General features: G+C 44.1%; 1 protein-coding gene across 3 annotated transcripts; it reads left to right on the forward strand.

Moving 5' to 3' along the window:
• The first annotated feature begins 8,956 nt into the window (after positions 1-8,956).
• On the forward strand, positions 8,957-20,912 carry LOC125550759 (uncharacterized). 3 transcript variants are annotated; one of them, XR_007301852.2, is made up of 5 exons: positions 8,957-9,321; positions 9,480-9,636; positions 9,726-9,788; positions 20,133-20,221; positions 20,545-20,912. XR_007301852.2 is itself a non-coding variant. In XM_048713841.2 (3 exons), exons 1-2 carry the CDS (start codon positions 17,812-17,814, stop codon positions 20,177-20,179), a joined length of 1,788 nt encoding a protein of 595 aa, XP_048569798.2. In that variant the 5' UTR covers positions 9,795-17,811; the 3' UTR covers positions 20,180-20,221; positions 20,545-20,912. The 3 variants fall into 3 exon arrangements, 1 of the variants encoding a protein (XP_048569798.2); XR_007301853.2 differs by having other exon boundaries at positions 9,726-9,776; XM_048713841.2 differs by lacking the exons at positions 8,957-9,321; positions 9,480-9,636; positions 9,726-9,788 and adding an exon at positions 9,795-19,552.
• Positions 20,913-22,696: the final 1,784 nt, after the last annotated feature.

The raw sequence follows: 22,696 nt of genomic DNA on the forward strand, positions 1-22,696 counted from the left end.
CCAAGGCTCAACATATAAATAGAGGGGTAGGGCTAGCACCCAAGACAGATAAAGAAACACCAAGCCGTGTGCCGGCAACCCCGTCCCCTCTAGTTTATCCTTCGTCATAGTTTTCGTAGTGCTTAGGCGAAGCCCTGCGGAGATTGTTCTTCACCAACACCGTCACCACACCATCATGCTGTCGGAACTCATCTACTACTTCGCCCCTCTTGCTGGATCGAGAAGGCGAGGACGTCACCGAGCCGAACGTGTGCAGAACTCGGAGGTGCCGTGCTTTCGGTGCTTGGATCGGTCGAATCGTGAAGACGTACGACTACATCAACCGCGTTGATATAACGCTTCCGTGAACGGTCTACGAGGGTACGTAGACAACACTCTCCCCTCTCGTTGCTATGCATCACCATGATCTTGCGTGTGCGTAGGAAATTTTTGAAATTACTACGTTCCCCAACAGTTTGGTACATAGCATTGCATACATGATAGAGCTTATGGCTGAAGCATAGGGAACACTTTTCATTTTCTCTCTATCTTCTACAATGGTCGGTCATTGAGTCTTACTCAACTTCACACCTTATAACACAGGCAAGAACCCTTTCTTAGCTTGATCCATTTTGAACTTCTTCAAAACTTTATCAAGGTATGTGCTTTGTGGAAGTCCAATTAAGTGTCTTAATCTATCTCTATAAATCTTGATGCCTAATATATAAGCAGCTTCACCGAGGTCTTTCATTGAAAAACTCTTATTCAAGTATCCTTTTATGCTATCCAGAAATTCTATATCATTTCCAATCAACAATATGTCATCCACATATAATATTAGAAATGCTACAGAGCTCCCACTCACTTTCTTGTAAATATAGGCTTCTCCAAAAGTCTGTATAAAACCATATGCTTTGATCACATTATCAAAATGTTTATTCCAACTCCGAGAGGCTTGCACCAGTCCATAAATGGATCGCTGGAGCTTGCACACTTTGTTAGTACCCTTTGGATCGATAAAACCTTCAGGTTGCATCATATACAACTCTTATTCCAGAAATCCATTCAGGAATGCAGTCTTTACATCCATTTGCCAAATTTCATAATCATAAAATGCGGCAATTGCTAACATGATTCAGACGGACTTAAGCATCGCTACGGGTGAGAAGGTCTCATCGTAGTCAACTCCTTGAACTTGTCGAAAAACCTTTTCCAACAAGTCGAGCTTTGTAGACAGTAACATTACCGTCAGCGTCAGTCTTCTTCTTGAAGATCCATTTATTCTCGATGGCTTGCCGATCATCGGGCAAGTCAACCAAAGTCCACACTTTGTTCTCATACATGGATCCCATCTCAGATTTCATGGCTTCAAGCCATTTTGCGGAATCTGGGCTCATCATCACTTCCTCATAGTTCGTAGGTTCGTCACGGTCAAGTAACATGACCCCCAGAACAGGATTGTCGTACCACTCTGGTGCGGATCTTACTCGGGTTGACCTACGAGGTTCAGTAGTAACTTGATCTGAAGTTTCATGATCATCATCATTACCTTCCTCACTAATTGGTGTAGGTGTCATAGGAACCGGTTTCTGTGATGAACTACTCTCCAATAAGGGAGCAGGTACAGTTATCTCATCAAGTTCTACTTTCCTCCCACTCACTTCTTTCGAGAGAAACTCCTCTAGAAAGGATCCATTCTTAGCAACAATTGTCTTGCCTTCGGATCTGTGATAGAAGGTGTACCCAACAGTCTCCTTTGGGTATCCTATGAAGACACATTTCTCCAATTTGGGTTCTAGCTTATCAGGTTGAAGCCTTTTCACATAAGCATCACAGCCCCAAACTTTAAGAAACGACAACTTTGGTTTCTTGCCAAACCATAGTTCATAAGGCGTCGTCTCAACGGATTTCGATGGTGCCCTATTTAACGTGAATGCAGCTGTCTCTAAAGCATAACCCCAAAACGATAGCGGTAAATCAGTAAGAGACATCATAGATCGCACCATATCTAGTAAAGTATGATTACGACGTTCCGACACACCATTACGCTGTGGTGTTCCGGGTGGCGTGAGTTGCGAAACTATTATGCATTGTTTCAAATGTAGACCAAACTCGTAACTCAAATATTCTCCTCCATGATCAGATCATAGAAACTTTATTTTCTTGTTACGATGATTTTCCACTTCACTCTAAAATTCTTTGAACTTTTCAAATGTTTTAGACTTATGTTTCATTAAGTAGATATACCCATATCTGCTTAAATCATCTGTGAAGGTGAGAAAATAACGATACCCGCCACGAGCTTCAATATTCATCTGACCACATACATCAGTATGTATGATTTCCAATAAATCTGTTGCTTGCTCCATTGTTCTGGAGAACGGCGTTTTAGTCATATTGCCCATGAGGCATGGTTCGCATGTACCAAGTTATTCATAATCAAGTGATTCCAGAAGTCCATCAGTAGGGAGTTTCTTCATGCGCTTTACACCAATATGACCCAAATGGTAGTGCCACAAATAAGTTGCACTATCATTATAAACTCTACATCTTTTGGCTTCAACATTATGAATATGTGTATCACTACTATCAAGATTCAACACAAATAGACCACTCTTCAAGGGTGGATGACCACTCATATAAATAGAACAACCATTATTCTCAGATTTAAATGAATAACCGTCTCGCATCAAACAAGATCTAGATATAATGTTCATGCTTAACGCTGACACCAAATAACAATTATTTAGGTCTAAAACTAATCCCGAAGGTAGATGTGGAGGTAGCGTGCCGACGGCGATCACATCGACTTTGCAACCATTTCCCACGCGCATCGTCACCTCGTACTTAGCCAGTCTTCGCTTAATCCGTAGTCCCTGTTTCGAGTTGCAAATATTAGCAACAGAACCAGTATCAAATACCCAGGTGCTACTGCGAGCTCTAGTAAGGTACACATCAATAGCATGTATATCACATATACCTTTGTTCACCTTGCCATCCTTCTTATCTGCCAAATACTTGGGGCAGTTCCGCTTCTAGTGACGAGTCCCTTTGCAGTAGAAGCACTCAGTCTCAGGCTTAGGTCCAGACTTGGGTTTCTTCTCTTGAGCAGCAACTTGTTTGCCGTTCTTCTTGAAGTTCCCTTTCTTCTCCCCTTTACCCTTTTTCTTGAAACTAGTGGTCTTGTTGACCATCAACACTTGATGCTCCTTCTTGATTTCTACCTCCGCAGCCTTTAGCATTGCGAAGAGCTCAGGAATCGTCTTATCCATCCTTTGCATATTATAGTTCATCCCGAAACTCTTGTAGCTTGGTGGAAGTGATTGAAGGACTCTGTCAATGACACTATCAACCGAAAGATTAACTCCCAGCTGAGTCAAGTGATTATGGTACCCAGACATTCTGAGTATATGTTCACTGACAGAACTATTCTCCTCCATCTTGCAGCTATAGAACTTATTGGAGACTTCATATCTCTCAATCTGGGCATTTGCTTGAAATATTAAATTCAACTCCTGGAACATCTCATATGCTCCATGACATTCAAAACGTCGTTGAAGTACCGATTCTAAGCCGTAAAGCATGGCACACTGAACTATTGAGTAGTCATCAGCTTTGCTCTGCCAGACGTTCATAACATCTGGCGTTGCTCCTGCGGCGGGTTTGGCACCCAGCGGTGCTTCCAGGACGTAATTCTTCTGTGCAGCAATGAGGATAATCCTCAAGTTACGGACCAGTCCGTGTAATTGCTACCATCACCTTTCAACTTTGCTTTCTCAAGGAACGCATTAAAATTCAATGGAACAACAACACGGGCCATCTATCTACAATAACATAGACAAGCAAAATACTATCAGGTACTAAGTTCATGATAAATTTAAGTTCAATTAATCATATTATTTAAGAACTCCCACTTAGATAGACATCCCTCTAATCATCTAAGTGATCACGTGATCCATATCAACTAAACCATAACCGATCATCACGTGAAATGGAGTAGTTTTCAATGGTGAACATCATTATGTTGATCATATCTACTATATGATTCACGCTTGACCTTTCGGTCTCAGTGTTTCGAGGCCATATCTGCATATGCTAGGCTCGTCAAGTTTAACCCAAGTATTCTGCGTGTGTAAAACTGTCTTACACCCGTTGTAGATGAACGTTGAGCTTATCACACCTGATCATCACGTGGTGTCTCGGCACGACGAACTTTGGCAATGGTGCATACTCAGGGAGAACACTTTTACCTTGAAATTTAGTGAGAGATCATCTTATAATGCTACCGTCAAACAAAGCAGAATAAGATGCATAAAGGATAAACATCACATGCAATCAATATAAGTGATATGATATGGCCACCATCATCTTGTGCCTTTGATCTCTATCTCCAAAGCACCGTCATGATCACCATCGTCACCGGCGCGACACCTTGATCTCCATCATAGCATCATTGTCGTCTCGCCAACTATTGCTTCTACGACTATCGCTACCGCTTAGTGATAAAGTAAAGCAATTACAGGGCGATTGCATTGCATACAATAAAGCGACAACCATATGGCTCCTGCCAGTTGCCGATAACTCAGTTACAAAACATGATCATCTTATACAATAAATATATCATCATGTCTTGACCATATCACATCACAACATGCCCTGCAAAAACAAGTTAGACATCCTCTACTTTGTTGTTGCAAGTTTTACGTGGCTGCTACGGGCTGAGCAAGAACCGTTCTTACCTACGCATCAAAACCACAACGATAGTTCGTCAAGTTAGTGCTGCTTTAACCTTCTCAAGGATCGGGCGTAGCCACACTCGGTTCAACTAAAGTTGGAGAAACTGACACCCGTCAGCCACCTGTGTGCAAAGCACGTCGATAGAACCAATCTCGCGTAAGCGTGCGTAATGTCGGTCCGGGCTGCTTCATCCAACAATACCGCCGAACCAAAGTATGACATGCTGGTAAGTACTATGACTTGTATCGCCCACAACTCGCTTGTGTTCTACTCGTGCATATAACATCTACGCATAAACGTGGCTCGGATGCCACTGTTGGGGAACGTAGTAATTTCAAAAAAATTCCTACGCACACGCAAGATCATGGTGATGCATAGCAACGAGAGGGGAGAGTGTCGTCCATGTACCCTCGTAGACCGTTAAGCGGAAGCATTATGACAACGCGGTTGATGTAGTCGTACGTCTTCACGATCGACCGATCCTTAGTGCCGAATGTATGACACCTCCGCGTTCAGCACACATTCAGCTCGGTGACGTCCCGCGAACTCACGATCCAATAGAGCTCGGGGAAGAGTTTCGTCAGCACGACGGCATGGTGACGATGTTTATGAAGCTACTGTTGCAGGGCTTTGCCTAAGCACCGCTACAGTATGACCGAGGTGGATTATGGTGGAGGGGGGCACCGCACACGACTGGGAGAGATCAATGATCAACTTGTGTGTCTAGAGGTGCCCTCTGCCCCCGTATATAAATAATCAAGGGGGGAGGCCGGCCGGCCCTAGAGGGCATGCCAGGAGGAGGAATCCTCCTCCTAGTAGGAGTAGGATTCCCCTCTTTCCTACTCCTACTAGGAGGGGGAAAGGAAGGGGAGACGGAGAAGGAAAGGGGGGCGCCCCCCCCTCTCCTAGTCCAATTCGGACCAGAGGGGGAGGGGGCGTGTGGCCTGCCCTGGCCGGCCCCTCTCTCTCTCCACTAGGGCCCAACAAGGCCCATTGACCCCCCTGGGGGTTCCGGTAACCCCTCCGGCACTCCGGTAAAATCCCGATTTCACCCGAAACTCTTCCGATGTCCAAATGTAGGCTTCCAATATATCAATCTTTATGTCTCGACCATTTCGAGACTTCTCGTCATGTCCGTGATCATATCCGGGACTCCGAACTACCTTCGGTACATCAAAACACATAAACTCATAATACCGATCGTCATAGAACTTTAAGAGCGCGGACCCTACGGGTTCGAGAACTATGTAGACATGACCGAGACATGTCTCCGGTCAATAACCAATAGCGAAACCTGGATGCTCATATTGGTTCCTACATATTCTACGAAGATCTTTATCAGTCAAACCGCATAACAATATACGTTGTTCCCTTTGTCATGGGTATGTTACTTGACCGAGACTCGATCGTCGGTATCCCAATACCTAGTTCAATCTCATTACCGGCAAGTCTCTTTACTCGTTCCGTAATGCAACATTCCGCAACTAACTCATTAGTCACATTGCTTGCAAGGCTTATAGTGATGTGCATTACCAAGAGGGCCCGGAGATACCTCTCCGACAATCGGAGTGACAAATCCTATTCTTGATCTATGCCAACTCCACGAACACCATCAGAGACACCTGTAGAGCACCTTTATAATCACCCAGTTATGTTGTGACGTTTGGTAGCACACAAAGTGTTCCTCCGGTATTCGGGAGTTGCATGATCTCATAGTCATAGGAACATATATAAGTCATGAAGAAAGCAATAGCAGTAAACTTAAACGATCAAGTGCTAAGCTAACGAAATGGGTCAAGTCAATCACATCATTCTCCTAATGATGTGATCCCGTTGATTAAATAACAACTCATGTCTATGGCTAGGAAACTTAACCATCTTTGATCAATGAGCTATTCAAGTAGAGGCATACTAGTGACACTATGTTTGTCTATGTATTCACACATGTATTATGTTTCCGGTTAATACAATTCTAGCATGAATAATAAACGTTTATCATGAAATAAGGAAATAAATAATAACTTTATTATTGCCTCTAGGGCATATTTCCTTCAGGTTGCCTAATGTTTGGGTTGGCGCGGTTGGCGGGTTGTTGGAGTTTTCGATGGTGGCGTTAGAAATGATCTGTGGCGGTGAACAGTTCTTTGGTCATATTGGTGCCGATGGTTGACCTATATCTTGGGGGTTCGTGGCGGCGATGAAGCTTGGTGTTCGGTGTCCTTCGACGGTCCTTAGCTTTTGTTGCCTTGCATGGAGGTTTGGTTCCCTCTATTTGTGATGGAGGGCAAGGTGTGGCCTAAAGGAGGTGCAGGGGTTGTCTTGGCAGAACAATAGCCCTTCAACACAGTTTGTGGCTCTCTTTGTCGTGACGTTCCGAGGTAGTGGGTGTTGGAAGTATGCCCTAGATGCAATAATATTTATATTATTATGTTTCCATATTCATAATTATAGAGTTTATATCATATGCTATAACTGCTATGATTCTGGAATATGCGATTCAGTAGAAAACTCATATGCACGTGTAGAATGAAAAACGGTAAATAAAGGGTTCCTAGTCTTGCTTCTAGGACTAGCACAAGTGTTGTTGGTGATCATATTTTCTGGATCTTAGGATATTCTTAAGTTTAATGATAGTCTTAAAACAACATTGAGATTGTGACCTTCGTAGAACGATCATATTGAATCGACCCAAACTTGTTTGTTATGAATTGAGTTAACACCGTCTGTAATCAATTGACACAACACGAAGTGTTAACGTGTGATTCTTCTTCTTAGACCATGAGAGTATCAGAGTCACTTCTTATCATATGGTGGGCTTTGGAGTTGCTCAAAGAAACAACAAACATGACTAGATTTCCATTCAAATTTGAATGGCAGAATGTATCTTCATGTACATGCTTTCCTGGTTTTTGTTTTAACTACAAACAAGCATGTTCATCTCTTATTGTTTCATCAGGTTCTTAGGCACCCAAAGAAGCAAAGACTAAACAAGCTGGATGGATAAACTTCTGGTCACTCAAAAGCTGGATGATCTGGGAGCAATTCATCTTCTGTAGAAAAATGCCTACCAAACATAATGTTCAACTTAGCAAGTTTTTCGTTGTATATGGTTCCGTGTTTTTATGTGAACCATGAACTTGTCATAGCCGATTGTATGATCTGGGAGCGATTTATTTTCTATGTTTTCTTACTATAGTTTGCTACTTTGCATACTCTAAGAGCAAGTACCCGTGAAGTTCGGTATTTTATTATAAGAGTTGTTAAACTAATAAAGGTTGGATTTTTAACTGTACTGTTGCTATTATCATAGTTATTATAGCAAACCTTGTCTACCAAACAAGTTTTATGAAAAAGGATTGGAGACTTAGGGATGTGAGAGGAGTTAAGGGGATTGAATGGAAGGAAGAGATTCATCAAATTCCTTGATCTCCTCCTTCCCAAATCTTCCCAATCCATTTCTACCAAACAAAGCTTTATGGTTTTTTGTCTGTGTTAAATCCACTAGACGCACGATTTTTCTCAACCTATTTGGTAAAGAGTTGGGCAAGGAAATGAGAGTTTACACTAGCGGCGTGTTTGGTAACGACAGGGAGAGGGCATGGGAGTTTAGCGATGGGAATTTGCCAAGGGATTATACATGGAAAGTTGATTTGAAGTCCCACTCCTCTGTTTGTTATGTGAAAGCAATTAAAGATGGAAATTTAAGAAATAATTAACTCCCCCTATTTAGTTGGTGGGATTAGGCAGAGAAATAACCAACTTTCAACGTGAAACGTCACCCCTCATCACGTCCAAACTAACAAAACATTTTTTTCTCTGTCAATTCCCAATCCCCGATTAAATTACCAGGCTCCCTAAGGAAGAGATTTGAAGGAGTTGGGCCTCTTAATTCCCCTTACCCTTCCCTTCTTAATTCCCATATCCCTGAATCAATCAAAGGATTTAAAGTGCCACTTACCTTAAACTCCCATTCCCTGTCTTCAACTTTCCCCAACCAAACACGCTGTAGGGTGTTTATGGAGGGATTAGTCATGGAAAATAGATATTTACTCCCATTCCCTTGTTTGGTATATGATAGGAATTAACGTGAGATAAAACTCTGATCACGAATTAACAAAGTACCCCTTAAAAAGAAATAGATAAAAATTGACTTTCTCAACTTTCATTTCCCTTCCCACTTAAACTCCCATCCCCTCTAATCAAATAGGGCACTTTTAATCTCATCATCCCTCGACTCCCATTTCCCATCTAATTTCCCCCGAACCAAACACGCCGTCAACACCAAAAAAGACCCTAGTTCGCACGAACTCTCACATCCACGGCTCCACGCACCTGCACGAACTCAAGCTCGCGCCGCCGCCTCTCTTCTCAGCCGCCGACCAGGCTCGAGGCTGCCGCCGTCTACCTGTCGCGGGCCGCCGCCGTGGAGCCGTCCACCGACCGCCGCCGTTCCCCCACTTCTCCAGACCCCAGCCCCCAGGCAGAGGCAGGCCCCTCCGCGGCTCCGCCTCAGGCTGCTCCCCTAGTCCCGGTCTCCGCAACTGTTCCCGGGCGCGGTGCGCCCGTTCGCCGCCGTGCGTCGTTCCCTACTTCCCGGCCTTACCAGTGAGTAGTGACCTTGCTAATTTTCTTTGATTATTTTCACTTGTACTCAAGGACCAGCCGACCAGGGACTGTCAGGGACTGCTTGTACCGTGTTTTCAGTCGTATATGCACGGTTTGAATTCAAATTGATGTATTTGCCTATTTCATTTATGTTGTAGAAATAGAAGTTGAGGAATAAGATGAGAGACGATTGGCTGAATTACAGGATGGTTTGCTGTATTGACCGAGATGTATTTGAAAGTATTGATGATGGTGCTATTATATATCGCTTTCAATCATATAGGTCTCACAAAGGGCTTTTACCTCGTCGAAGTGGTAAGTTTTTAGATTTGTAGCAATGATAGTTGTTTCACTTGATGTTTATGCCTTTTCTTATGAAATTATAACTTTATAATGCATTGAAGGTGTTGGTTCATCTACCGTTGATCAAGCTATGGGAGGCACTGATGAATGAAGTAATTGATTTGGTATTTTTGTATCCCGTTATTATTATTTGTACTTCTGTCATGTTTTATAGATTTGGTTGGATCATTGTGCATTGAATTTTAATTAAAATTTTGTTGAGCAATTGAACTTTATTTTATATGTTTTCATATGAGGTATTGTTTAGAAATGTTACGAGGTATTTTTGGGGTTGTTATAAGGTCCAAAGTTTTTCTATGTTGTCGGAAAAAATTTGGCCCAGGGTTTTGGCTTCATTCCTGGCTCTGCCACTGCTGACCTCTGCGAGGAGGATCTAGCCTGGTGGAGGAGGGCGTGGGGAGGGGGAGGACAGCCACGGGACTGCTCGCCGGTGACAAGGAGGGAAGCCATGGACTGCTCGATACTGATGGGGTAGTGAATCGAGCAATACTGCTCACAGTTTCTCGTGTTGGGCATCTAAATCGAGAGACGGTGCTCACAGTTTCTCATGCTGGGCTTCTGAGTCAGAGCTCGCGGAGGAGAGATGAGGCGGTCAGAGTTCTTCATCCTCGACTCCGACGACTTGTGGCTGAGTGAGTCGGTGTGGAAAAGGTAGAGGAGGTGGCAAGAAGGTAGGGGCTGCTGTGAGGGCGAGCACGCCTGCCATCGGCAACCAGGAGGCTGAAGAGGGATGTGGTGTGGCCGCTTGGAGGGTGAGTGCGCTTATAAAGGTTTGGGTGGTGACTGTGGCTGCCGGCAGTGAAGTCCACTGACTTGCTATCGTTTGGCGTGGGATCACTAACCTATGTGCCAGATTGCCTGTGGGGCGACATGTCAGCCACCCACGTCAGGGAAGCAATATTGCAGAGAAGCCTCGTCCGCGGTGGAGGGAGGAGGAGGGGCATTACGGGTTGGGTTGTTCACGCAATCGAAGAAAGACATGACTAGTGGGTCTCACATGTATGTGAGGGAAACAAAGAAAGAGGATGATGGGCTAGATGTTTTGGGGGCAAAAGGATCACCAGTGGGTCTCACACGTGAAAGTCCTTTCACATGTCATTTAACACTGTTATGCGGATTTTTTTTGATGGAAATGTTAGATTTGTAATGAAACTAGTTAGCTGCCCATGCGTTGCTACGGAAATAAATTATACTCCCTTCGTCCCATATTAAGTGCACTCAAACAATGTTTGGTTTCAAAGTGTGCACACACGCTGATTTAAATTGTGTCGTGTTATTTCCCGCCGAACATGCTAAGTCGCCGCACGTGTTATTCTTTCTTCCTACCTCACTCATCTCGGCCCATCACCCAATTTTGCTCCACTTCACTTCTCTCCGCCATAGCACACAGTGTTTCATCACATTCAAAACATCCTATTTCTGATAGCTACTACATCTGTAAACAAATATAAGTCGTTTTAGAGACTTGACGGAGGGAGTAGTTTCTATCAAACTAGGTAATTCCCCCGCACGTTGCTGCGGGAATTCTTAGTCCTACGCACGTGGTAATGCATAAATAGAATAACTTTGTTTGAATAAGATGGATATATGATCTTAAGATGATTTTTTCTGGAATGGACATAATACTTGCAGTATAATTATAAAGATAGCAAATGTAGTGTTATGGCATAAGTAATCTCATATCATTTACATTAATAATATTGTATATAAACACTCTAAGAGCCGGATTCTCAAATGGAGATGCGATGAAAGGTATGTACAAATTCCCATTACTTAATGTGTATTGTATGTGGATCCTGTTGTAAATATCTTCTGCATGTTACTCCCTTCGTTCCTAAATATTTGTCTTTCTAGAGATTTTGACAAGTGACTATATACGGAGCAAAATGAGTGAATCTACACTCTAAAATATGTCCATTTGAGTCTCTAAAAAGACAAATATTTAGGAACGGAGGGAGTATTACATAAGTTCTACAGAATATAACCAAATTGTTCATAAATAAAAGCAAGTGTAAAAATAGGGTGTGTTGCAACATATAGTTGTATCTACTAATAAACTGGAAACATTAGTTTGTTCTTGTGTTCGTTAACATCTCTGGTAGCTTATATAATAATTAGTGTGAACACCTACGAACATATTCCTCTTTCCAAATGAGAAGGGTATGTTCTGAGGCGAAGCTAATGCAGATAGTAGTAGCGGATGCTTGACATGAAGGGATGATACCGTACTCAGGCTTCATCTTGCTAATCATAATATGAAATCTCTACAAAATATTAGAATGGGCTAATGAGTCTGGGCATTATATGCAAGCTATACAAAATTCTTATAGATCATACACTGAGATTGGACAGAGATTAGTAACATTGTGCATGTAGAATATAAGTAAATAAGATGGAACTTCACAATTGACAGAAGCAACGAATATTTTGAGGAGAGATCCAATTAATATTGCAGCTGAAAGAAAATAGAAGGTGCCTGCAAGAAATGACGATGTAGGTGGAAGCAACGTATCAATCCCCTGCTACTTGAGCAGGAAAAATAAGGTACCTATGTACGTATACATGGAGGTAAGAGGGCAGAGGGAATTGCAAGCTTTCCCTTTTTAATAAAGTGTCTAAGGCATTAAGACAATCAGCAAGAGCACCATCGAAAACTAGAAAGTGCACTGGAATAGCACCACTTGAGCTATCAAATGTTTAATAGAAGAAATTAATTGCACAGCTGCTAGTTTGATTCACGTCGTTAAAGCTTGTGTTAAGCAATTCAGTAAGCATCTCCCAACAAAGCAGTAGGAGCAGTAAAGGAGCAGAGATACTGAATTAACTTAAAAGGTGGGTTCCTCCAGAAACAATGACATAAACTTAATCTGCAGAAGAAATACTATGCCTGAAAACTATAGATGTTCTAGGACTAAAGGTGCCAATGGCCATGGGAAATAAATAGCAGGAATTCCAGCGCTTTAAGCATGGAACAAACAGAATAATAAATGCATGAATAGTAAGGAAAATCGGGTGAGTATGAAAGAACAAAGTAAAGGCACATGAACTTCATCTTGGCAAGGTGATGATTCATGGTATGTGCCATGGAGATGGATCCAAAATCACAATTTCTTGGCTGCAAATATATGGGCATGAAGTCAGGTATACTATTTAATAACTTTTTTGTTGAAAGAAAAGGCAGAGCAGTTTCTGCCTTAGGCATTTCAAAACATGTATGAAACCTGAGTGACCGATTTCAATTACATGAAGGTAATGTTAACACTGCACGGAAAGTGCAGCTGGCCATTACCAAGCTGTGTTAAGCTAGAAACAGAGGAGGAGAAAGAGATAAGAGGTACAGGTTATTTATTAATAACTTTATTAACAGGTTAACTGAACCTTGGTCCTGTGACTTACGCCCTGGCTGTTGGGAGCAGTGTCTAAAATATGTTTTTCTACTTGATTAGATTAATTACTTGGTAGCTGATTTTGTACCTACAATATGCAAGATCGAGTTAATTAGGCTGATCCCAACTGCAAAGAGTCCTGTTCTTCCTCGCCCAATGCAAGCCACGCCTACCGGCTCGCCAGCTCCACGCCAGAGCAAAGGGAGGACTGAAGGGGCTTCATGACGGGAAGCAGCAAGGTTCATGTTGCCTTGCGATGGAGCGGAGTGGAGTATGGAGGGCGGCCTCAGACGAGTGAAGCCGATGTGGACGGTCAGAGGAGCCCGGCTAGGCGAAGCCAATGTGGGGCACCGGTGAGGCGCTGCAGGTGCCCGGTGACACCTTTCTCTTCTCTTTTTTGAAAGGTACACCGCAGAATTACTGGACTTCTATTAAGGTAGTACTCCTGCAACAGTACAATATGCAAAGGACAACGAAGCCGCAGACGAAGAAGAAAACTTGCAGCCAACCCTGGTCACGGAGAGACACCATCGCTTGACGCTCTGTGCACCGCAGTTGTAGTCTGCCCTTGAAGACGAAATCTTGAAGGCGGTAAACACGCATCGGACGGAGACACCCTCCATGCCTCGTCGAGATCGCGCCGGAATACCCCACCTGAATAGGTTGAGGTCTGATTTCGCCGAGATCGAGCCACATCTTTGAGTGGTGACATGGTATTGCATTGCAGAGCTGGATTCCGAAGGCAGCGGCTGAAGATGAGATACGCAGACGAAGTGCTGCTTTGTTCATTAGTGAAAATGCGGTGGGAGCCTGGGAGGTGGAGGATACGATGCATCTGGTCTTTTAGAATGGTTCATATGTATGGCAAGGAGAAGCAGTATCGCGATCATGTGGAGATCAAGCTAATTTATAGGGAGGGCAAAAAAAGATGCAAGGAAGGGCAGAAGACGGCACATTTTTTTCTTGATCGCCTAGATCAGTTCCCGTCTAGTCGTTTCTCATGGATTTGTTGAGTATCTATGATGTGGGCTGCTTTAATTGCCAGTTCGCTAGTGGGAGAAAACAAAACGACTGAAAACGAATGGGCTGCCATGTATGCTAGACTAATGGATTGCCAGTCTGCTAGCAAAGAAAACTGAACAGGCAGAAAAACAACCACAGGACAAAAACCGAATAGCCACTTTGTAGAGAGCTGGTGACATGGCAGGATAGCTGAGGTGGATAGGTTGATGAGGTGGATAGCCTACACGTTAAGAGAAATAAGATAGTGGGGATGAACTATTTAGGTATTATAGATACGATAACAACTGATAATATCCTAGTGCCAAGAATCACAAGAAAAAAGGAAAATCTAACAACTGATACAAGGAACGACATCTTTTTTATATTCATTAGTCTACCAATATTCCGATTGCCAACACAGTTTGTAGTTCTTGCAACACATATCATGTTTTGTCAGTATATGGATAGGCAACAGGTCTCTCCCCTTCGCTTTTGCAGTTCAAAACATGTGGTTGGCTCTGTAGTGGTCTTGGCCTCTTGGGCAAACTGATTAACCTTCGAAACAGAAAATGATAATTTGATGGTCAAATTCTTTCTAGTAGAAACAGGAGGGCATTACCTTAGCATGTTTTATGCGGGAACATTACCTTGGTTTACACAAGCAAGTGGATTATGACCCGAGCCTCAAGTTCATACACCAAAATTAGCAATCACTTATTTATCCTCTGTTTAAATTAAGTTTTTCTAAAATGTATCATCACAAGAAGTTAACTGGCATAGCAGTGACGTTAAGACATTCAAGCAAACATATAAATCTCTAATGATCAGTAAGAGAAGTACAAAATCATTGCATAGGTCACGAAGAGCATGTTGAGAACATATCACATTATAGAGTGAGCCAGTACAAGATACCCAATCTTTCTCTAAATAAAGGAAGCTAGAGCTCTGTATCTTTGCAAACTAATAACATACCTTTGACTGCCTAGATAAGAGATACTTAGTTTAAGTTTTCTTAATATAATCAAGAAGTGAAGATACTGGAGAGCTGCATCTGCGATTCTCTATCCCTATGGAACTACTACACCGCAAGATGATTAGACTGCAGACAAAATTCTGGCATGCAGAGAGTTTAACTATCGGGCATTGCATGATAATACGGGTCTGAACCCGAGGGCAGTCAGACATGCATCTGCATATTGCATATATGCACAATCTGATGTCAACGAAAGCAATGAACATAGAGCAACATAATATATAACTGACATAGAAGTAACACTTTATCGGTAATGGAGGAATGCAGTATTAACCAGACAACACTTTAGCCACAACATCTTGCAATACTAATCAGTTACCTATATATGTCGTCGGCGAAAATAATACAAAAGGCATACGGCACAACTACATTATGGCACATAATGCATGAGGTAAACACTAATTTAGTAATTACTCTCTCTGTAGGCCATAGGCCAACAATCATGAATGGCGATAGAGCTGTAGTTCTTGGCTGCTTGCAATGAACTTATATCAGGTATTGGCAGAGCATGGATACACGATAGATAGAACTTCCCGAAGTGCGTTACTTGTGTTAGAAATTTGAACACAGACCACCCAAATACTGGCAATAAAGCAGCAGCTCTAAACTATTGGAAACGCTTGTTCACAAAAGTTTGGAGCTCACCATGTCAAGCATACAAGCTTCCTCTGAACGTATTGTCCAAATTTGTAGTTCTATTATTCAGAACTTTATCTACATGCAACTTATTGTGTTTCCCTGACTCTAGCCCATGTAGCAATGAGCTGTACTTCTCTACTGGAGCACATTGTGTTTCCCTGACTCTAGCCCATTTAGCAATGAGCTGTACTTCTCTACTGGAGCACAGAACAACGATAACCAATAGTTGCAGAAGAGAACTTGATGATCTATTGTGAATTTGTGATCCCAATTCTGATCATAGGCAAGACAAATTATAGAATGTAGAGATCATGCTGATGTCCGACATGTAACCGTAGATGAGTATCCGCTTGTCGACTTCATTGCAGTAAGAAAGAAGGCAAACAAGGTTGGCATGCCAGAGCCTGGCCATCACCTCTACTTCTTTTGCGAAATCAGTTTTGCATTTCCTTGTTAGAGCTGACTGCCTAAGCCTTTTCAAGTAACCGTTCTTACTGATTGTACAATTATAAAGCTATTGATTAGCCTATCCATCTCTAAAAAGAGGTGCTTAAACTCCTACAAACCGAAATTGATCAAATAAGCAAATCACATATGCAATCTTGGGGATGAAATATATGTGTGCATACCTCCCGGCAAGAATTGCCGCGACGAAGCATGGAGGCAGAGCGCGGCAGCAGCGGCGCGTCAATCGTCACCAAGGAAGCAACACTGATACTCGGCTGTGCGGAAAGACGCTGTGCCGATGTGATTGTGCATATCCCTGGAACCTGAGAGCTGAGGTGGGGGCGTCCTCGTTACATTTATGTGTACAGTTCAGAGCTTGCACTACTCGTCTGAATAACATCGGATACTCCTAGTCCGCATTGGATGACGCCGCTGTCCGTGAGCACGCGGACGACGCAACTGACATGAGGCTGATGTTGGTCGGGCTCCTGTTGGCATACACGCCGGCACCGACAGCATTCAACACACCACGCCAGCGGACAGCGCCATGGAGCGCCCGCAGCCCGACTTTCTTGGCAACGGCAGCCTGGACCTCCTGCCGGGTGACCGGCACCGGCAACGAAGGCCTAATGGTGAAAGGTCACGCTCAATCGTGCGCGTGCGTCGATTGTGCCAGGAGCTGGGCTCGTCCCCTTTTCTGGGCATAGTGTTTCCAAAAGGAAATCCATACCAGCAGGGGTGGCAGGACGGGAGAGCAGAGGGACACTTGGATGTGGCAGCAAGCAACCACCGCCACGGCTCCATCTTGGCGGCCTGCACGGCAAGATCTAGAAGCAGAGATACGGGGGAAGGCTTGAAGTCAAAATCCAATTTACCGAGACCCTAATTACAACTACTGAACTACGTATAGAAGAGGAGGATCCCTCGCGCAACTCAGCTCCAGCAGTCGCGCGGATGAGATGGGAAGGGCCGACGGCGAGGAATTTGGGAGGGGTTCTCGAAGGCTTGTTTGTTTCGTGAGAGAAGCAGAAATTTCCAAAGTATCGGCTTTGTGTTTCGGGTGTCTTCTCCAAAATTTTGTCTGATGTGTGGGGTGTTTCTGCAAAATGTGCTCGGGGACTACCTGCCTCAGTTTCAGCCTTACATTCTAGATTGGACGGTCAATATGGCATAGAGGCAGACACACCATCATCACAAATTGCCATTTTTATAGGAGTAGAGATTTAGATCGGGCGTGAAATAAGGAAGAAACAATTTTTAGTGTCAAATAAGGAATTAAATATTTTGCTTGTGTCAAATAAGGAATTGTGTCACGAAACAAACCACACTCCTCTTTCCCCCATGCCTTCTTGCTTCATCTAGGTCTTGGTGCTCCGCCGGGATAGCCACTTACCGCTGCAACGCGCTCCTCCTTTCTCCACCATTGAAGAGGGCAGCGGATTGGCCCACCCAAGCGGCACGCCCCTCCGCCCCCAGATCCGCCCAAGTGAGGCGGTTGCTGGAATGGCCAGCCATCACCCTGCTCCTCCTTTCTCCACCATTGAAGAGGGCAACTCATTGGCCCACCCAAGCGGCACGTCCCTCCGTCCCTAGATCCGCCCAAGTGAGGCGGTTGCTGGAATGGCCAGCCATCGCCCTGCTCCTCCTTTCTCCACCATTGAAAAGGGCAACGGATTGGCCCACCCAAGCGGCACGCCCCTCCGTCCCCAGATCCGCCCAAGTGAGGTGGTTGCTGGAATGGCCAACCATCGCCCTGCTCCTCCTTTCTCCACCATTGAAGAGGGCAACGGATTGGCCCACCCAAGCGACACGCCCCTCCGTCCCCAGATCCGCCCAAGTGAGGCGGTTGCTGGAATGGCCAGCCATCGCCGCAGGGCGCAACTCCTTACCCAGATCCATGCCGTTGAGAAGGGTGACGGACTTGCCCACCCGCATGGCATGTGTGTTCGTCCCCAGATCCAGGTTGGTGAGGAGGTTGGTGCCTTCGGAATGGCCAGCCACTGCTACAGCACACACCTCCTTTCTGAGATCCACCCAGGCAGCGGATTGGCCCACCCACGCGGCACGCCCCTCCGTCCTCAGATCCACCCAAGTGAGGAGGTTGCTGGAGTGGCCAGCCACCACCGCAACGCACGCCTCCTTTCCCAGATCCACACCATCGAGGAGTGTGACGAACTTGCCCACCCATGTGGCATGTGCGTCCGTCCCCAGATCCAGGTTGGTGAGGAGGATAATGGAACAACTCGTCGTAGACGTCGACGCCACCGCGGCACCTCGTCGGAGGCACCCTCCTCCCTGCCGGACAACGACGATATACTCAGGGAGATCTTTCTCCGCCTCCCCTCGGACCTGTACTCATTCCCCCGAGCGACTGCCATCTGCAAGCGCTGGCGAGGCCTCCTCATCGACCCCAAGTTCCTCTGCCAGTTTTACGCACACCACCGCAAGCCGCCCCTCCTCGGCATCTTCGAGAACTGCAGCAAGGAAGGTATGGTGTTCACCCCCATTCCGGCCCTAGTTGCCGACTACATCCCTCCGGAGCGGTTCTCCCTTGGACGCCCCCGACTTACCTATGTGCTCGACTGCCGCCACGGTCGCGTACTTATCGAAGATCTGGAGCAGAAATACCTCATTGTGTGCGACCCCATCACAAGTGAGAAGTGTCGCGTGGCTCTTCCATGCAAGTTCAAGTGGAGCTTTGTTGGAGCGGTGCTCTGCACAGCCGGCTACAAGGGGCCCTCCAGCCCCTTCAAGGTGGTATTGGTGTCCTGGGATGGCGTGGATAATCAACTCCTCGCCTACGTTTACTCCTCGATGACTGACACATGGGGCAATCTCATATCAGTTGAGGCTCCAGATAATACTTATTTTCATGGTTGTCGTAGCACCCTTGTTGGCAATGTCCTTTACTGGCCAGTTATGAATGGGAGAGGTACAATACTTGAGTTTGATTTGGACAGCCAGAACCTTACCATGATCAAGGGGCCTCCTGGTATGAATAATACTGGCAACTTTCAGATCATCCAGGCAGAGGATGGCGCCGTTGGTCTTGCCATGTTGTCTTGTCATAACCTTCAAATGTGGCAGAGGAAGGTCAATTGTCAAGGTGTTTGCATATGGTTGTTGCAGAAAACGGTTTCATTGCACAAGCTTCTTAAGATCCCTCCTCGGGGCAATAAAAGGATCAAATGGCAGGACAAATTTCTGGGCTATGAAGAGGACAACGATGTAATCTTTTTATATAGATATGAGAGTGTCTATATGGTTCAACTCAAGTCAATGCAATCCAGGAAATTTAATGGAACCCGTTTCAGGGAGTATAGGGAGTGTTGTTATCCTTTCACGGGTTTCTTCCCACCAGGTGATTGCTCATCCTTGGCGTGTATATCTTAGGAAGTAACCCAATCTTGTGATGTTTTCTACATGATTGCTCGCATAGTGTTATTGTGATTCTTAAATGTTACACTTACAACTTGAACTTAGTTAGCAATTGCACCTTTGCTAATGGACGAATTTACAGCCGTGTTATTTTAGTATATGTTATTGTTTGAATATGCTTGCCTTCTGTAGGTGATTGTTACAGTCATAGCACATAGAAATAATTTTTTCTTTTATTTAAAATTTGTATCACATAAATTTTCAGTTACAACTCCCATTGAATCTATGCTTTCCTGAAATAGTTGTGATTCTGTCACTTGCCAATGACCCCTCCACCTGGTGATTAGTATATTTGTATCTCTCGAAAATAAACTGAATTTCTTGTCTCTTGAGCTCCTCTATTTAAAACAGGATACCCAATCTCACTTTGTTTCTACAGTTTGTTGTTTTGGCATAATTTTTCACTTTGTTTCTACAGTTTCGAATTGTCTCATGTTGCCTTCTTGTATCATTTGTCTTTATTGTGGAACTGTTGTTAGTTACCTGAGTTCTTATGCTTCTAGGCACAACCATTACTAGTGGATGTAAAGAAGCTGAAATGTTAGGATGACTGCCTGGTTCGATATTTTAATGTGCTGAAATGGTTCAACAGGTAAGAATATCTTCTGATATAGTTTCGGAACTTCTTATTATTACAAACACTAGTCACATCTTTCAACTCCCCCACCCAACATTTTCATGTAAAAAGGCTGAATGATCTATTTGTTGTCAATCGGTATTCCTAGGAGATATATCCAGTAATGAGATATAGCTCTTTTTTGAGGCGATGTGATATATGCCTTCTTTATGTTGATGAGCTCATCATCATTTCGTACACACTTCTTGTTCATACACTGTGTTACATAGGTGCCACTATTATATTTTATCTTTGTCTGTGTCAGTTTACTAACAGATTAATGATTTTATTTTCTCTAGGTGAAGAAAGGGCTGCTGCAGTAGTTAGTTGTCACTTTGTCACATCACATTAATGTGGTCAGCGGTGTTTATGTGTTATCTGAAAAAAATTACCGTGGCTTTTAGTCTAGCCAAGCTCCTAATGTAGCAAGGTGCTTTTGAATAGCTAATCCAGGGAGTTTGAGCTTCGCAAGTCAGATTTCAAGATGTTTTTACTGCAGGGTTGTGCTTGGCTGCTCTTCTCTGGAGCCAAAAGAGTTTTGTGTAGCGTTGAGAGTTTTTGAGATGTTCTCTTGTTTAAATGACTGATGCTGAAGGAACTAGAACCCTGAAACCGAGATTGTTGCTGTTGGCTTCCGCTACTTGCTGAAACTGTGGTGGTGTTCTTAGTTTCCTGTGATGGCCTGTCGTTCTGTGATTGTTCGTTTTTGTTAGGTTTGTTTTGGTTTAGTTTCCATGTTTGTACACCGACTCTTAAATAAACATAGCTGAAACCAGGAATGTCGTGACATAGGGTGTAAAACCGACGCTGCTACCGTCTATAATACTCTAGTTTGGTGGGTCTGGTTCTGACTGAAAATTCGCAGTAATTCTCTGCCTGGATTATCAGCTGAAACACCAAGTCAGCTCAATGCTTAAGCGCCAAAGCCCAGAGGTTCTTGGTTTCGATCCTCTGCTCCGCGTTTGGTTTCGATGGATGGGTCAATGGAGGAGTCGGTTGGGTTTGATTTCTTGGTCCCTTCGATCAATCGATGGATGGAGTTATGGAGGAGTCGGTCTGGTTCCGGCGTGGATTGGCGATTTGGCGTTGCTACTAATATAGACGACGGAGGGCGAGTGCGTCGCTGCGCTGCTGATGTACGAAACTTGCCCCCCGCGAACTCGGACTGAAAACGGCGGGAACGAGCCTGTCCTTCCCTGCTCGGGCCACCGTTCCCATACCCTTCCTCCCCCTTGTCCCTCACCGCCACTACCGGCCTCTCGCGTGGCATACGAGATACGCACCAACCGTTCGGCAGAATGCCAACTAGGTGAACAACAAATTTTCTTTTAGTGTGGCATTGGCATTGTCTGAATGTTAAGCTTCACTTGGGAAAAATATCATGTAATCCCTTTGGTCTATCTTTAACACAAACTAGAGCTACTAATATGTTCCAAGAACTAGAGCCACTGTTGTGGATGATGAGCAACACATTTTTCATCGGTCATGTTCTATTACAAGTTGCTCCATGTTGGATGTATGGTCTAGTAAATGTCAAATTAGCCATGCCCAGGTGTCTCTTGCTTGGAGCTTTGGAAGAGTACTCCCTCCATCCCATAATATAAGACATTTTTGCAAGCTAATAATAACAGACGTCTTATATTATGAGACAAAGGGAGTACATGGCGAAAAGTAGTTGATGTTGTCCATTGCATGTATGCTCATGTTGGTACTCAATTAAGGTTTTTTTAATAAGCTTCTGCCTTCTGCAAATAATAACTACATGACAAAATTTATGTCAGCTCTTTGCTTAGCTAGATGTCAAAGTGTACATAACAAGCTCATGTTCGTTGCTTGATAATAGCAGCTTTGTAAATAACAAGCTGGTGTACACAAATGTCAAGATGTAATAACAATCTCTTTGCGTAATGATAATATCAGCTTTGCAAATAACAAGCTCCTGGTGTTCGGACTAGTGATAATAGCAGTCAACCTTGTTCTAACTTTTCTCTTGGATTGGAGAATCAAGTAACAGACCGAATCGAGTGGATTTTGATTTCAACTAACACAAATGCCCGTGCATTGCAATGGAAGAAAAATTGACGTGTCCATCAAAACATGATTAGAGTGAAAAATCACGTGACGAGGTTTAGTGATTGGAGGGAATGAAAGAACATACAACCACCGGTCAAGCCGGAAAAAAACGGCATCTTCTCTGTTAAGAGTGCTTATAAGCTTGGTCTCAGCTTGACAGAGCATGCTCGTAATGTGCCAGCCACAAGTACTAGGTCGAATGGTGATCGTGAGATTTGGAAGAAGATGTGGAGTTTGCCGGCTCCTCCCAAAGTCCGTATTTTTGCATGGCGTGCAATTACTAATTCATTAGCAATAGAGAAGAACAAGAAAAATCATCATATCCCAGTAATCAGAGTGTGCACGATCTGTGGGCAGGAACAAGAGGATGTAAAGCAC

The sequence above is a fragment of the Triticum urartu genome, chromosome 4A (genome assembly GCF_056163025.1).
Source record: "Triticum urartu cultivar PI428250 chromosome 4A, HENAU_Tu73, whole genome shotgun sequence".
Taxonomy (NCBI): domain Eukaryota; kingdom Viridiplantae; phylum Streptophyta; class Magnoliopsida; order Poales; family Poaceae; genus Triticum; species Triticum urartu.